Source organism: Delphinapterus leucas, chromosome 3, assembly GCF_059928025.1.
Source record: "Delphinapterus leucas isolate spDelLeu-1000000601 "Yukka" chromosome 3, BTC_Dleu_Yukka2, whole genome shotgun sequence".
Lineage (NCBI taxonomy): Eukaryota > Metazoa > Chordata > Mammalia > Artiodactyla > Monodontidae > Delphinapterus > Delphinapterus leucas.
The window spans coordinates 36,395,141-36,413,017 of NC_143131.1; the positions used below are offsets into that span (position 1 = coordinate 36,395,141).

The following is a 17,877-nucleotide window of genomic DNA, read 5'->3' on the forward strand; positions in this document are numbered from 1 at the left end:
CCTCCTCCATGAGTCTTCAGCTGAGTACTGATCACTGCATGAGGGTGAGGAAACTGCTCAATGCAGAAAGGATTAGAGGGAATAATACCCAGTGTTTACAGGGGGTACCAGCCAAAATGGAAAACCTCATAATTTGTGGAATGTTGGGTAGAGTACTCAGAAGTGTTTTGCCTCAGTAGCAGCAAAATCATTCCTAAACTAAATGCTGCTCTGGTTCCTCCTAACAGTGCTTGTAAGGAAGAGCTGAATGGCTCAAACTGTTCCTAAATAACAACAATATCACAGAATAAAGCTCAATAATATTTATAGGAATTCAAAAATATACAGCATTCAACAAGATAAAATTAGTAATGTCCAATAAAAAATTATCAGCATGCAAAGAAGAAAGATACTATGATCCATACGAAGGGGAAAAATAATCAAAAACAATCCAGATGGGACACAGAAGATAGTAAATGAGAACAATAAACAGTTATTATAACTATATTCCTTAAGTTTAAGAAGCTGGAGTAAATACTGCACAGGTTAAGTAAAGACAGAAAATGTTAAAAAGACTCAAATTGGCCTTCCATGGATTAAACCTGCAATGTGTGAAATGAAAAACATACCGGGTGGGATTAATGATGGAGTAGACATTGGAGAAGAAATGATTATTGAACTTCAAGACAAAGTAATTGAAACTATACAAATGAAGCACATTAAAATGACTGAAAAAAAACCCCCAGAGCATTAGTGAGTATTTAATATTTCTTACAGTGCAGGTCTGCCAGAGATGAGATGAATCCTTTCAGTTTTTGCCTGCTTCTAAATGGCTTTATTTTGACTTCATGTTAAAAGGATATTTTTACTGGATATAAAATTATAGATTAACAGTTTTTCTTTAAGTACTTCAAAGATGTCGTTTAATTGCTTATCCCCTTTATTTTTTCTGATAAGTCAACCATCATTCTCATCATTGTTCATTGTATGTAATATATCTTCTCTCATTTTAAGATTTTATCTTTATGCTTTAGACTTCCTTCAGACTTCAAGAAACCCCCTATGCTTACACCTCAGGAAAGAATCTCTTTCAGCTTCCCTGTCCCTCTCTCAGTCATAAATTATCATTGCTGTTACTCAGTGTACAGCCTGGAGAACTTATAGAGCTTGTCTCAGTCCTCCTTTCCTGTCCTCAGAGTTCATGAGGTCCTGCACACTGTACCTTGGTAGAGCTGGTCTCTCTCAGTATTCTTGCCCCTCTTCACCAAAGTTAGGTGCCTGCTGCCTTGTATCAATGTAAAGCCTGAGTGCTTGAAAGTTTTTTTAAGCATTCCTACTCTAGCCCCAGTATTTCTCATGACTACTCTGTGAAGGCTATGAAGAGTTGTAGGCGGCTGTACTCTGTGTTCTGAGGATTTTAAACCATCATGCCAGCTCACACTTAGTCTACAGAAATTTGTTAAAATTTCAGAAGTTTAATTCTTGAGTTATCCCAGTTTTCTTCTTACCTTTCTTCTTGCTCTGACAGCTTTCTCCTTTTCTACTGCTTCACCAAGGATGAAAGAAGCTATTGGGTTGCTTTGCTCCCAAGAGAGGTATGTAACTTTCTGAATTTTAATTCATTTCATATTTTTTCTCCATCCTTAGCTCTCTGATGACTTTTTAATAAATTATGATTTTATGGGTTATCTGGATTGTTATTATTGCTAGGGTAGGAATGACATTCTTTTGCAACTTTCTACATTCTAGGCAGAAGCTGACACCCGACAGTTTACATATAAATGATTGTTTTCCCTTCCAATATATATATATCTTGGAATTCCTTTTTCAAAATTTCTTAGAATCATTCATCATATTCTTTCAAATACCTTTGGTGGTGGAAAATCTTTAGTTCCAAAAATCGTATCTGCTCTAAAATAAGAATGACATTCAAAATTGAGTTTCTAAGTAATGCTGATGATGAAATTTGGTAATGTTATTAGCAAAAAAAAATTATAAAATAGTCTGATTTTCTTGTTTCTTTTAAACAATTTTTTTTTTTTTTTTTTTTGCGGTACGCGGGCCTCTCACTGTTGTGGCCCTCTCCTGTTGCGGAGCACAGGCTCCGGATGCGCAGGCTCAGTGGCCATGGCTCACGGGTCTAGCTGCTCCACGGCATGTGGGATCTTCCCGGACCGGGGCACGAACCTGCGTCCCCTGCATCGGCAGACGGACTCTCAACCACTGCGCCACCAGGGAAGCCCTCTTTTAAACAATTTTGAAGGCAATTTTATGTAAACAGTTCAAAACTGGTTTTGAGTGATGGCAGCATCATTGAAATAAGAAACTTCTTTCTTATGATGGCTGTTTAATTATAGAATAGCAATTTAAGCCAAATATATTTTTTAAATATTTGTTTATTTAATTATTTTGGTTGCTCCAGGTCTTAGTTGCAGCATGTGGGATCTTACTTGCGGTATGTGGATGTCTTGGCTGCAGCATGCAGACTTCTTAGTTGCGGCATGTGGACTCTTAATTTTGGCATGCATGTGGGATCTAGTTCCCCGACCAGGAATTGAACCTGGGCCCCCTGCACTGGGAGTGTGGAGTCTTACCCACTGGACCACCAGGGAAGTCCCTACGCCAAATATTTAAGAAGATGTAATCTTAAAATCCATTTTCATTGCTCATGAGATATCACCTCACACCAGTCAGAATGGCCATTATCAAAAAGTCTACAAACAATAAATGCTGGAGAAGGTATGGAGAAAAGGGTGTTTTCCCACTGTTGGTGGGAATGTAAACTGGTATAGCCACTATGGAGAACAGTATGGAGGCTCCTTAAGGAACTAAAAATAGTTACCATATGATCCAGCAATTCCATTCCTGGGCATATATGTTATCCAGAGAAAAACCTGGTTCAAAAGGATACATGCACCCCAGTGCTCATTGCAGCACTGTTTACAATAGCCAAGACATGGAAGCAACCTAAATGTCCATCAACAGATGAATGGATAAAGAAGATGTGGTACATATATACAATGGAATATTACTCAGCCATTAAGAAGAATGATATAATGCCATTTGCAGCAACATGGATGTACCTGGAGATTATCATAGTAAGTGAAGTAAGTCAGACAAAGACAAATATCATATGATATCACATATATGCAGAATCTAAAAAAAATGATACAAATGAACTTATTTACAAAACACACACAGACTTAGAGATTGAATTTATGGTTCCCAAGGGGAAGGGTGGGAAGGAGGGATAGATTGGGAGTTTAGGATTGACATATACACACTGCTATATTTAAAATAGATAACCAACAAGGACCTAATCTATAGCACAGTGAAATCTACTCTATATAATAACCTAAATGGGAAAAGAATTTGAAAAAGAATAGATGCATGTATATGTATAACTGAATCACTCTGCTGTACACCTGAAACTAACACAGCATTGTTAATCAATTATACCCCAATATAAAAAAAAAATCCATTTTCATTGCTCATATATCTAGCCTTGAATACCTGTTTTTAAATTACTTTAAAATATTTCAGATTTTATTTCTCCTTATACTGAATAATGCAATACAATTGATAATACATATTTTCTCCATTTTATGATTTTCTTTGTAAATACAAAAATAGATTTTTTTCTTAGTTTAATTGAAAACATATCATAGCCATCTTTACCTTGTTTACAACTGACTGTAATTTCAAATGAAGTGTTTCAGGAGGAAGATAGACATTCCATTCATGAAAACGAAAGTGGAAATTTTTCCAAAAATTACCAGGGAAAAGTGGAATCAGATGTGACACAGCTCTCCCTGAAGAGGGCAGCACTCTATGGGAAATCGGAAGTCATAGGAGAATGCTTCTGAACTTTTGCCTCATGTACCAGAGCCTGGTCAAAGCATTGAGAAACATTTATTTTAACTGAATTTTAAACAGTCATAAAATGATTGAACGCTTTCTTCTGAGGCTGAATATTCTGGCTAGGTGCTTATTTGGTATTTTTTTCTGTCAATACCAAAGTTTAAGCACATGTAATAATTATGACTTATTGTATATTTACTGCTTTCTGTGTAAGAAACAATTTCTTTTAATTATTGAAAATGATTTCTTTTGAATTTCTTTGGCATCCTCATGTCTTGAAAATTGCAGGATTTATTGCACAAAGCCATGTTCACGGTATTCTTACATTTTATGATTTTATGAATGCCTATTATGTCCCCATGAACGTGTTTAGTTCTTGTTTTATTTTTAAATCTTGTAGACTGTTGGTTTTTCTTTTTGGCTGCGTTGGGTCTTTGTTGCTGTGTGCAGGCTTTCTCTAGTTGCGGTGAGCAGGGGCTACTCTTTGTTGCAGTGTGCGGGCTTTAGTTGCGGTGGCTTCTCTTGTTGTGGAGCATGGGTTCTAGGTGTGCAGTCTTCAGTAGTTGCAGCACGCAGGCTCAGTAGTTGTGGTTCTCAGGCTCTAGGGCACGGGCTCAGTAGTTGTGGCACATGGGCTTAGTTGCTCCGTGGCATGTGGGATCTTCCCGGACCAGGGCTCGAACCCATGTCCCCTGCATTGGCAGGCGGATTGTCAACCAGTGAGCCACCAGGGAAGACCCTAGACTGTTTCTTTAAGCCGTTTACATATATGGAAGTTTTCTTTTTCCATTCATCAAATTCCAATCCAACAAATGTGTTGTTTTTGAGCATTTTCTAAGTGCAAGCTCCTTTGCAAATGCTTCTGTGTCTGGCTTATTTTAGTTGTCCTTACTTTTATCTTCTGCAGTTCAATTATACATGTGTTGACACTTGGTCAGATACAGCAAGCAGAGGTTGGTGCCTGCCAGCAGCATCTTGCAATTGTACCTCCTATATAATGCCTAATCTAACTTTTTCCATTCATCTCTTATTCTTTTCTTATTATGAAATATATGTACTTACAGAAGAATTTATAAAATATATCTGTACTGTCTAATGAATACTTATAAAACAAGCTCTGGTATAACCCAAGTCAAAAAATAGAAATTTTGCAACATCCAAGAACACCCACCTTGTTTGTGGCTTCCTTCCTAATTATAATTCTATCCCTCCACTCTGGAAGTATCCACTATTCTGGCTTTGTGATAATCATACCTTTCTTTTCCTTTATGCTTTTACAACCTATATGTGCATCTCTAAACAATGGCCTGGTTTAGCCCGCTTTGAACTTAATATGAGTGGACTTTATACTGTTGGAATTATTTTTATCTTTCTTCTTTTGTTCAATATTGTGTTTGCAAGGTCATCCATACTATAGCATTTTGCATACCATTTTCTTAGTGATATACTCTTCCATTGTATGCATATTTCACAACTCATTCATACTATTGTAAGTGGACATTCAGGTGTTTGCAGTTTTTGGTTACCATAAATAACACTGCTACAAATATTCTTACACATGTATGCTAGTGCACATGTTTACATGTTTTTAGGGTACTACTGGCATACTTTAACATTTCCCTCGTGAAACACCTCTTGGACTTTGATATACAAATTTTAGAATGTAAGTGTCCTTGCAATATACTTGTTAGCTGATTTATATGAAAAAATTGTATTTATGTCTCGCAAACTCAATACTACATTTTAAACAAAACAATGTGTGTGTGGGAGGGGAAGTCTGGGTTATATTCCAGGTAGAATTGTTAAGTATTAATGTTTTGAAAGGTGTAGCTAGAATCACTGAACACATATGTGATGGTTAATTTTATGTGTCAACTTGACTGGAGGCGTTGCCCAGATATTTGGTTAAACATTATTCTGGATGTATCTGTGAGGGAGTTTCTGGACGAGATTAACATTTGAATAGGCAGAGACTAAGTTCAACAGGTGGCCCTTTCCAATGTGGGTGAGCCTCATCCATTTCACTGAAGGCCTGAATAGAACAAAAGGCTGAATAAAGGAGAATTTGCTCTCTCTGCCTATCTTCTAGCTGGAACATTGGTCTTCTCCTGCCTTCACACTTGGACTTGGACAGGAACTACACCATTGGCTTTACTGGGTCTTCACCAGATTTCTGGGTTCAACTGCAGATCTTGGAACTTCTCAGTCTCCATAATCACGTGAGCCAATTCCTTATAATAAATCATGTATGATATATTACATCAGTTGGATATTATATATCCAAGTTTTACTTCTCTGGAGAGCCTAGACTAGTACAGCATGTTCTGCATACAAAGAAACAATTTGAAGTAACTATATTAGTCATTTAATGAATACTTTATATGCATTTTACTCTGAATTAGTTATGTTTTAGGAAATTGGTGGATGTTTTAGGTTGATATAAAAACACTATAATTTTCCTTATTTAAAATATTAAGAAATAGACTCTCAATTAGCATTTATTTTTAAAATGTCTAATTTACAAAGATAAATTTCTGATCTTAAGTGAAGAATACCTAAAGTGGGAAATGCTATACCTAAAATGGCAGTGCTGGGTAAAAGATTGTGTGTATCTTCAACTTGGCTAGATAATGCCAAATTGTTTTCCAAAAGTGAAGTGTGAATATTCCCACCAGGTGTCTATGGTACTTCTGTTGCTTACATCCTCACCAACAGGGTAACCAAATATCCCAATTTTTGAGGAAGCATGCTGTTTTACAGAAAAATGCATAAGACATAGAAGGGACTGTAGAATTAGAGAACAATAATTTCACAGAAATTACATTAATAGATTGAGGGAAGGATTATTAATCGGTGTCAAGATCATTAAGTAAATGGCTTATGGAAAACTGGCCATTGGTTAATCGTTAAAAGAAAACCTCACACATTATTTTTTAATCACAAGGGGAAAATTTTATCTGTACAGTGGAGGGGAAAACAAAATAACTTAGTATAGGAATCAATCAATCATAGTGTCGTTAATGTTTGTTATTCAGATATTGTGTGCCAGATATAAAGCCACATGAAGTACACACCAAGGCCTATGAATTATTCTAGGCAAAAATATTTAAATTGGGTTTATTAAGCCTCTAATATAATGTACAATTTATAAGAAATGCAGGATAGAGACTGACAAGTTAAATGGTAGCATAGCAAAGAAACCAGAAAAATCCAGGGATATTCTACAATAGGTAATTGACCTGGTTCTTTAAAAAGTCATGATTGTGAAAAAGAGATTATAATCTATTACAAGAAACTTAAGGGACATAAAAACCAGATGAAAGTTTGATCCTACATTTGATATTTGAATGGACAAACCATCTGTATGTGATATTTTTGGATCAAATGGGGAATTTTGAATATAGTATAAGTATTAGAAGAGATAAAAGGTACTGAAAGAGAAAGTAGAGATTACTTACTGAAAAAAGTAGGTTGAGGAAGAGTATGTACAATACGATTTTATATTGATATGTAACTACAAAGGTGTGTGTGTGTGTGTGTGTGTGTAAAGACCTGGAAATATATGCGTTAATTAGTAGTGATGGTCTCTGGTGGTGAAGGATTGATTTAATTATGCTTTTCTAATTTTCTACAGTGCACATGTGCTGCTTTTCTAATAATAATTTTTAACTAAGTTATACTTAACTTACAACTTAACATACAATGTTATATTAGTTTCAGGTGTACAGCATAGTGATTCAATATTTTTATACATTATGAAATAATCACCCCAGTAAATCTAGTTACCATCCATCACTACACATGTAATAATAATTTTTGAAAAACACAAGCTAGATAATAAAAAGTTACTCAGTGTAATAGATCAGTATTTTTTAACCGATTAATTTTAATGGAGTGTATTTCCTGGTAAAAATTAAGACATAAAAGCTAAGTATTTTCTGTCTAATAATAATTCTGTGCATGACTAGCATCTTACATGCTAGATAATCTTCTTGGAAATAATGAGTACCTTGATTATTATTAAAAAGACCACTCTATAGGCTCATAAGTCATCTAGTGTCTTCCCTGTTGATTATGTGCATTTTAATGATTTTAAAATAGGTAGAACATGTCTTTCTCTATCCTTCTAGCAATTTATAGTTTTGGTTCCGTCATTTTCATCCCTGTTATATTTAGTTTATTAAAGCAGAAATAAATTGATTAAAATAACTTATGAAGAGTTTGCAGATAGCTGTCTATAATTATGAATAGAGTTTTATGCTCCCGTTTACTTCATTTTACATATATATGTTTTAAAAAATGCACCTCTTCTTTCTCCCACTGACTCTTGAAAGCCTGGATTATAATCTGTCAGTTTTAGTACATTCTTATCTACATGAGAAATTCTTTTGTTGATTGATATAATCATAAAACAATGATCAGAAAATTTTAGTGCATTATTCACTTTTTATTCATAAAAGTGAATAAATAAGGTTTTTGTCCTCAAGGAGATCCCAATCCAGGAGGGAGAAGAAGAAAAAAGGTGCTATATGGATCTATAAACAAAATAATTTCCAAAGCAATAGAATTTCATTTATTTTCTTCAGCAAAATATAAGTATTTATTAGGTTCCAGGTTCTGTGCTAGAAATTGGGCTTCAGAAAGAAAATATACAGTTTCTTCCTTTGAATTGCCAATAGTCTAAGATAGACTAACAAACAGATAAACAGACTGATCACAATCAGTATAATTAGTAGCACTTAATCAGTGGTTCTCAAATAAGGGAGTATTTTGCCCCACAGAGGACACTTGGCAATGTCTGAAGACATCTTTGATTGTCACGTCTGGGGTGTGTGTGCTACTGGCACCTGGTAGGTAGAGGCCAAGGATACTACTGATCATCCTACAATGCACAGGACAGCCCTGTACAACAGAGTTATTAGGTCAAAAATGTCAATAGTGCTGCTCTTGAGAAACCCTACACTAATCATTGAGTGTTTTTGGCTTATGTAAGAGAACTGTCTAACCCAGTGAAGGTAAGTAGGGGAGAAGGACATGGAATGCTTTTATGGAGCCTGCAGCTGAAGTTTGAAGGACAAGTAGAGGTAACCAGGCAGAGGACACCAGATGTGTCACCAGGGGTATGTGAAGAGAGCTATGGGAACATGCAAGAAGGAAAGTCTAATTTGGGGGAATGATGAGGAGTGGGCATGCATAGACAACTGTCAAAGAAGGCTTCTCGGGGATGTTTGAGCTATGTCTAAAAGAATGACTAGGAGGTTGTCATGTGGACATAGGTATATGGGGGATAGTGTTGGAAAAGTTCTTGGATTTCAGTTTCAGATTGAGGTTTGTAATTCTGCCAAGAGTCATTTTGAGAAGTGGTATATTTAGTCCTATAAAATAACAACAAAAAACCTCTGCATATGACAATAGTAATTCATTTGCATCATAAGGGGTCATCATATTTTAAAGATTATATATTTAAGAAAATAATAGAACTCAGTTGCAATGATGAATATATGAGAATATTCATTGCAGCTTTAGCTTCCAAATATTTGGGAATTTTCCAGATATATTTTAAAAAATTGATTTCTAGTTTAATTCTATTATGATCTAAAGACATACTTTTAATAATTTCTATTCTTTAAAATTTGGCAAAGTTTGTTTTATGGCCAAGAATACTGTCTATCTTGTTGAATGTTCCACATGCACTTGAAAGAAATGCTTACTCAGATGTTGTATGGAGTGTTCCATAAATGTAAATAATATGATATTATAGTGACATATTGGTTGATAATGTTGCTTATGTCTCCTGTATCTTTACTGATTTCCTGTCTTTTGTCTAGCAATTACTGAGAGAGGAATGTTGAAGTGTCAAACTGTAATTGTGGATTTATCTATTTCTCTTTTTAGCACTATCAGTTTTTGTTTTGTGTATTTTGAGGTTTTGTTATTAGGGATGTACACATTTAGAATTCTTAGGTCTTCTTGGAGAATTGACCCATTTATTATTATCTAATTTTTCTTTTAAACATTGATAATATTCCTTGTTCTGAAGTAACTTTGTGTGATATTATTAAAGCCACCCAAGCTTTCTTTTGTTGGTGTTTGCATGGTATATCTTTTTTCATCATTTTCCTTTTAACCTATCTATGCTTTATATTAAGGAGATTTCTTATAAATAGCATATACTTTTTAAAACTCCAGTCTGGCAATCTCTGTTTTTAATTGGCACATTTAGATCATTCACATTTTGTCAATGTTGATGTGGTTGAATTAAATTCTACAATCTTGCTTTCTATTGTTCCATCTGTTCATTTCTTTCATCCTCTTTTTCTGCCTTCTTTTTGGTTAACTGAACATTTTTCTTATGATTCCATTTTATCTTCACTATTAACTTATTATTAATACTTCTTAAAAATTGTTTTAATAGTTGCCCTAGGGTTTATGATGTATGTCTTCAGTTAATCAGTCTGCCTTATATAATATTCTTGTTCATGTGTAGATTTTGGTTTTTTCATTATAGAGCACTGACTTTGAGTGTGTGATCATGCTTACAACTAATTACATTATTAAAAATTCTGAAATCTATACTCCTTTGTTTATGTCTAGCAAATGCTCAACAACTGCCTATCAGGAAAAAAAAAGTCCTAATCTGTAGTGTTTGATAATTTCTGTGACTTAACCTCTCCAACCATGGCCTATTTCTAGCTATTATTGTGACATCGCTGAATGTGGAATTAGGAAGAAATGAGACAATTTTTGCACTGAGCCAGGGCAAGCTGGCTCCAATACACACTTCTGAGCCCATAAGGTCCCCTGGTGTTGCTAAGACATGTCCTTGGTTCTTGGTTACTATTTATATTTCTAGGGCCTAAAGCTTCAAATTCTCAGACCTACAAATTCAAATTCCAATATCCAAGGAGTCTGTAACTACATTTCATCCTCTTGTAAGTTTATCTTCTCGTATTACTAAAGAGTTCAGGTTCATTAAATATGATCATATCCCCTTCATAGAATTTCTTTCTACCTTCAAAAATACTCACCAGTGGCTCCCATATACCTATTTGTATTAACTATGTCTGAAATCAATCTAAAGACAAAACAAGGAGATGCATCAGGCCATTCTGTTTGTGCCGGCTACTCAGGAGTTGGCTGCCCTAGTGTCGGGACTTACAACAGACTTAATTTGGGGAAAGGATCCGGGAGGGTTAGAGAGCAGGTTTGCATGTTTTCTTACCAAAAGATTGTGAATCATTGGATTGATATAGGTTAGCCCGAAGGTCTGTGTTTTGAAGACCTAAAAATAGCTGCCTTGGTGCTCACTCATAACCAGCTACTGACTCTCCCAGTGGAAGTCAAGTGGTGACTATGGCCTAACAAGATGAGATCTTATTTACAATAGAATTGGGGAAATGAAACAAATGTTGAACATTTCGAACCTCCTGGGAGGGTCTGCTATGAGACAGTCTTAAGAGTATTTCAATTCCAATGTCTTTATAGAAGGCAGAATCTGAGCCACTCATGATAATGTTAAAATAAAGATTTTGGGGGAGGAGGTGGGTGTGTGTTGAATAGAGAAATTACAGAAGCTCAACACTTTTGACTGAAACTCAATGCTAGGAGACTGGGAAGTGTCTTAAAGAGACTACAGTATATATTCAGGAAAACATTTTGAATAATTGTGAATTTTACTGCACAAACACATAGGTTAATACTTTCTTGTGTTATCGTTTCTCCACATTCCAGGATGAAAATAGTAAAAAAGGGTTGAAAGAAGCTTGAATCTAATTTCTCATTTCTTAACTCCCTTTTCTTTAATTTCTGCATAACACACCATCACCAATATATCAACATTCTTCTAAAGGAGGAAATTGGAATATAAAACACATCTTTATGATAAATAAGAGCATATAGGCAGGAGTTGTAAATCATTTAAATTTCCTCTGGGATAGTGATTCCAAAACATTACTTAGTGAACTGCAATTGCTATTAATCACCTTTATAGCCGAGAAATTCAGATTTTTCCCCAAGTGTATGCATTTCTTTTTCTATGAATTAAAGAATATTTACTTAGATTTATCCTCATAATAACATTTTAAATACATGAGAACCATTTTGTTACACTATAGCTACATCCATGTTTTTTTTTTTGTTGTTTCTTTTTAAATCATGTGTTTTTTCTAAGATAAAAGGAATACAAACTCATTATTTAAAAAATTGGAAAATGTAGATAATACTTATAAATAAAACAGAAAAATCAACCATAAACCCAACACTCAGAGAGAACCTGTCAATATTCACAGAATTTCATCTACATATTTTTATGCACATATTTTAAAAAATTGGAATTATACTATATATACAGTTTCAAATACTAACATTTCCACCAAGAATATATGAGAGCCTTTTCCTATCCTATCAAATATTTTGACTCTATAATTTCCATTTGCTGAATCATATTGGATGCTTCATAATGTAAAGCTTCATAATGCAATGATGTTTCAAGTATTCCATCAATATAGTTCCCTTTTCTATAATTTCAAAATCCAGACATTTTATCTTTTATCTTCTAATCTGCTAAATTTTGGTTCATGGTAGGAAAAATTAGCTCTGGATGATTGCACTCACTTCCTCTTTCTTGTCCAGCTTTCTTCTGGGCATGAAACCCCAAGTGGGAAATGTTCCTAAGCTGTAAAAACTTCTGGAAAAACTTCTGTCCTAAAGAGGTATTTTGCATCTTTCCTTTTCACTATCAATGCGGGACTTCAGTCTAATTTTCTCCAAGTTGTGTTCTCTTCAATAGATTCTCTATCTACCCTTCTTCTCAATTCCTCTTACCATGATTATAGACCAATCTTCATAATTTCCTGCCTGGATTGAACAGCAAAATTCTCCTAACTGATTTCCATGCATCCAGTCTCACTCTTTCCTAAACTCTTTCCCAAACTTCCACCTTTGTGATTTTTTTTATCATCAAATCAGAGTATGTCATTACCCTACTAAATATTCTAAATGCCTCCCATTGCCTGCAAAAACATAGTTTGGCAAGACATGTAATTTCCTTCACAATCCAGTACTAACACATCTCTGTATTTATTTATTAATTTATTCAACAGAGCTTACAAGATTATATTTGATACATGAAAGTTTTCATATAGTAGTAATAAATCTTTGTGGATGTTGCCAATGATGACGATGGGTGCAACATTGAAAGAAATGGTCCTGGGAGGTAAAGGCAAGCAAAGCTAGTAATAAAAAAGCAGCAACATCAAAAGCTATCCTTCAGTTTATTTACTGGAGTTTCTACAATTACTAAAGGATGATACATATTTAAAGTTTAAAGAATGACAAGAGAAAAATTCTAGGCTTAATGGGTATTGCAAAGGAAGGAAATAGGCTTAATGTTATGAGCTATACAGGAGAGAGGTTAAGAGTGCTCCTGAGAAAGTCAGCCTGGATTATAATTTTGGCTTTTCTACTTACTAACTTGGGAGAATTACCTGACTTCTTTGTAATTTGGTTTCTTTGGCCAAATGGATAATAGTAGTGTATTCCTTATAAGCTTGTTGAGAGAACTTAGTTGATTTAAGTAAAGAGCTCGACAAAGTAAGCTTTGAATGAAACTTAGCTATCATTGTTATTATTATTATTAACCATATTTATCTAAAAAGAGAAAATAGAGCCTTTTGCTAACTAGGTATAAGAGAGTTAGATGACATAAACCATCGGCTGCTCTGTAGTTTACAGGAAAGCTCCAACTATTAAAAAAACGAATAGGAAAAATAAATATGTTGCCACCTGATTCTTAGTGGAACTTTTCGTTTCCTCCATCCCCTACTCAATTATTTCAAATGTTCTATTTAAAATTTCTGACTCTTTCTTTAAGAGTAAAAGGCTACACATTTGATTCATAACATATATTTCAAACTCAGCATTCAGTTATGGTAGTAATAATCCTTGAAATTATAACTTTTTTGGGTTAAATTTAGAAAGCATTGCACAAGGTTGTATGAGAGCAGTCCCCAATCCTGAGAAAATTTAGAGAAAATTTTAGAACATGTTCAGGTTAAGCTGTGATATAAAAGCCCTAATTTAACTTGAAATGATTTTCTTGTCCTAGTGTCAATTTCTTTTACCTCTTGGCTCCATTGCTTAGCATAACCACCCAAAGCAAGGTTTACTCTTTTTGACTAAGAGCATAAAAAAGCTATTGGCAGAAACTAACATGACATTGTAAAGCAATTATACTCCAATAAAGATGTTAAAAAAAAAAAAAAGCGATTGACTGTAAGATTGCTTTCATTTAGGGGGATGTGTATGTGGAGTGGGGGAGAGAAAAAGGAAGATATAAAAAAAAGGAAGGACAGTCATTTTCAGGGAGTTTACTTGAGTTATTTTAAGGACAAATGTAGCCTACTATTCATTTTCTTTCATCATTCTGTAATAAAATTGAACTTTGATGAGCTTAGGTCCAGGGAACAAAATGTGATGCTACCACTTGTAATGATGTATTAAATTCATAGGGTTCTACAATGGAATGATCCCTTTCTCGGAACTGTGTTTGTTTGGGATGTTTGTGTGAACTTTTTGAACTCTACTCTTTTACTCAAGTAACCCTAGGCAAGATAGTACCCAGACCCGATGTTATTATTAACTCTCAGAAGGCATAACACCACAAAAATGCAAATGTTCTAAATACAAGGTGGAGGTTTTTGAATTCTTAAGTACTTCTGTTATTGATTTTCTCAAGCAAGAAAATAATATAGCTTTTGGGTGGACAAAATAATAAAATTCTAATATTTATGTAAATTGTTTTGATTTATTTTTTTCATTGCTCTTTGCCTTAATATGGAGATGCTACAGTCTTTCTGCTGTTTATAGGGAAAAAAGTCTCCCAGTTTAAATCCATTTAGCTTTAATTCCTGAGTTTAATTTCATGCAAGTAAATGCTATATTCTCTCTAAAAATAAATGAAACAACACACAGGAGTCTGTTTATGAAAACAGTGTAATCTAAGAATGAGCAGTGTTTTTATAGAAAAACCAGACCTTTATGACTGCAATCTAAAAGGGAAGCAATTAGGCTGTTTTTTATTAGGGATTAGTACATCATGTTAGTTTAGAAAGCTTTTTTAAAAATAAAATGGAAATCATAAATATCAGTTCCATCTCAAAACAAAGCAACCATTACTTCTCCCAACCTCACTTTGTTTGCGGCACATCACAGATTCCTTGAATTACCAATGATAGCCTGGCGTCTCCTGACCTGGGGTGTCGAGTAACTTTTTCAAAGGATTTTACCAAATATCTGTCTGTGTATGCTTACGTATATTCATTTTTCTTGTTGTTGTTGGAGGGTCCTTATATTTCTGAGTCCAGTTTAGGCACTGAAATACTATAGAAATGAAAAACTACACATGTGTGTAAGTTCCTTGTAAGGGCTATTTTTGTAGAGAAATGACCTTGAAGCTTTTTGACATTTATACAAACATGAGTGACATTTCATTATAATGTCTTTTGCAGCATCCGTGGATTGAAAAGTATGGTATATGCAACATTCAGATAAACTAATGAAATATTTGCTTATGTGCAACTTTACCATCTCCATATAAAAAAATGAACCATGTTTCTGTCAGAAGATTTTCATGAGCCATCGTGCAACTCCCTCTCACTTCTCCTGGGTCTGATAGAAAATTACCTTCTTTGATAGGCCACATCATGGAACAGCACTGTGAGAGGGGCAAAAGGGAAATTAGGGTACTTCTTGTGTGTTAGCTTATCATATAACATAGCTATATTACTGTGTTTGCATGTTCATTTGGCATCAAGTCCTTCAGGGTGTGGGGAGGAGGGGTGGGGATTGAGGAAGAGACAGTGACGACTGATGTGCAGGAGGATGTAAGTCATGTGCGATAACTTTTTTTCCTTTCTTTCTCCTCCTCATTTAATTACCACTTGTCCTATTGCTCAGGCCAAAAATCTTGGAAACAACCTTGAGTACTCTCTTTATCTCACCCCCACTACTGATTTCTTAGAAATCAATTGGTTCTAGTTTTAAAACATATTTTTCCAACAGACAAAAAAAAAAAAAGATATAGGACATCTGAACAGATCTTAACTACTAAACAGAGTGTAGAACACTGAACCAACAATGACAGAATTTATCTTCCATCTAATGCACATGAATGTTTAACAAAATAGACCATGTGATGCATCATAAAGTAAGTTGAACACATTTCAAAGCATTGAAATCTTTCATTGTATTCCCTGACTACAGTGGAATTAAGTTAAATGATTTAAGAAAGTAAACAATGAAGCCACCACGATGCCAGCATTGAGCACAATACTAGTGAACCTGTTGAATCTCCTTCATGCCAAAGAATTTTCAGTTTGCATTATCAGGGCTTGTGATTTAGATAGATATTATCATTGGCTACCCTTAATAAGAAGTGCTTATGAGGGCTTCCCTGGTGGCGCAGTGGTTGAGAGTCCGCCCTCCGATGCAGGGGACACGGGTTTGTGCCTGGTCCGGGAGGATCCCACGTGCCGCGGAGCGGCTGGGCCCGTGAGCCATGGCTGCTGAGCCTGCGCGTCCGCAACGGGAGAGGCCGTAACAGTGAGAGGCCCGCGTACTGCAAAAAAAAAAAAAAAAAAAAAAAAAAGTGTTTATGAAAAAAATAAATTTAAATGTCAGCAGTGAAGAAATAGCTTAAGAGGCTGACTGATTTTTGTGTAAATAAACACGTTAGATATGATTAGTGTAATTAAATTTGGAGTGATATTTTAAAGCCAAAATAACTATTCAAAATTTAGCTCAGAACCCAGCATTCTAAATTCCCTTAAGACCTTACTTAGTAAGCTGCTGTAGAGACAAATGGGAGGACATTAGGTTGCTAGGTGATTACTGTAATTTAGATAATTTTCTTTAAAGCGCTCTTTGCATACATAAAACTATATTTACCTTGGGGGCGTATTGTAACCTGACCCAATTAAACAATTTGAAGATCACAACCAGTTAAAATAACAGCAGGAGTCAGGTGCTTTGTTGCCCTGTGTTATTTCTTTATTGTATTTCTTGAATTGCTCAAGTCAGAGATGTCTACTCAGTGATGATTTACTAATTCCAGAAGCATCTCTCCAAAATACCTTCCCATTACCTCCTTTGTCAGCACTTGCTCTTCATTCATCCTAGCTTAAACATTCCACCTTTGATTCAGACTAAAGATTACTATAAAAATGCATATACCCAGGAAGCTTATTTATTAGCTTCGTGACTCCTCAGTCTTGGCAATCTAGGTTTTAGCATCAATTTCTTCAAGACTAGGGGAGAGGAAATATGGCAGGGACAGAATGTGTTTGCCTGGCAGGTGCACAACTGCTCCAAAGGGACCTACTAGGTTACAGTAGTAATGTCTGAAGTGGGATTTAGATCTGGGCTAGCATTGTGATTCCTTCCTTTACTTGGTGTAGCAGTACCATCATCATAAAAGTGTACTTAAATTTTTAAGATATTATAAATAATTTTAAATATTACACAGTTAAGTGGCTAATTTCAGTGATCCTCCCTTGACCTTCCCACTCCTTCTGTGATTGCATTTCTCAGATTCTGTATGTCCGAGGTACCAAATCTATCCCTTTGGCATGCTATCTGGTTTTGAAGGTTAACACCTGGTTTGGAATGTTAAAACCTGGAATACTGTCCTAAGGGAATTTTGACACATACCATTCATTAATTCACTCAGAGAAGTTTTCAGTGTGATAGGCAATCTGACAGACATTGGGAATATATAGAATAGAGATTTCAAATTCACTGCTTTATGGCACTTACAGTGCAGTGCAGGGGTGGGGACATTCATCAAAGTTCAAACAAATGTGAAAGAGCAATATGATGACTACTTTGAAGAAGTCTTGGTGGTGGGAGGTTCAGAAAAGCCTACTCTGAGAAAATAATGTTTGAGCTAGATCTGAAAAGTAGGTGCTAACCAGGGAACCCCCTCAATATCTGACTAATTCTCCAGGAATAGTACCAATTACTTAATACTCTGATGGTTGC

At 35.1% G+C, this 17,877-nt stretch overlaps 1 protein-coding gene across 4 annotated transcripts in view; it reads left to right on the forward strand.

Annotated features, from left to right (window-relative positions):
* FBXO4 (F-box protein 4) overlaps window positions 1-15,942 on the forward strand; it is a 51,284-nt gene extending 35,342 nt beyond the window's left edge. Inside the window, exons 6-7 of one of the 4 annotated variants that reach the window (XM_022598349.3) lie at window positions 1,508-1,574; window positions 5,930-15,942. In XM_022598349.3, the coding sequence (XP_022454057.1) occupies window positions 1,508-1,574; window positions 5,930-6,092 (230 nt within the window). In that variant the 3' untranslated portion in view covers window positions 6,093-15,942. Of the gene's footprint in view, window positions 1-1,507; window positions 1,575-5,929 lie in introns of those variants that run through there. The other 3 variants (XR_016392636.1, XR_016392637.1, XM_089908814.1) reach the window with 3 other exon arrangements.
* Window positions 15,943-17,877: the final 1,935 nt, after the last annotated feature.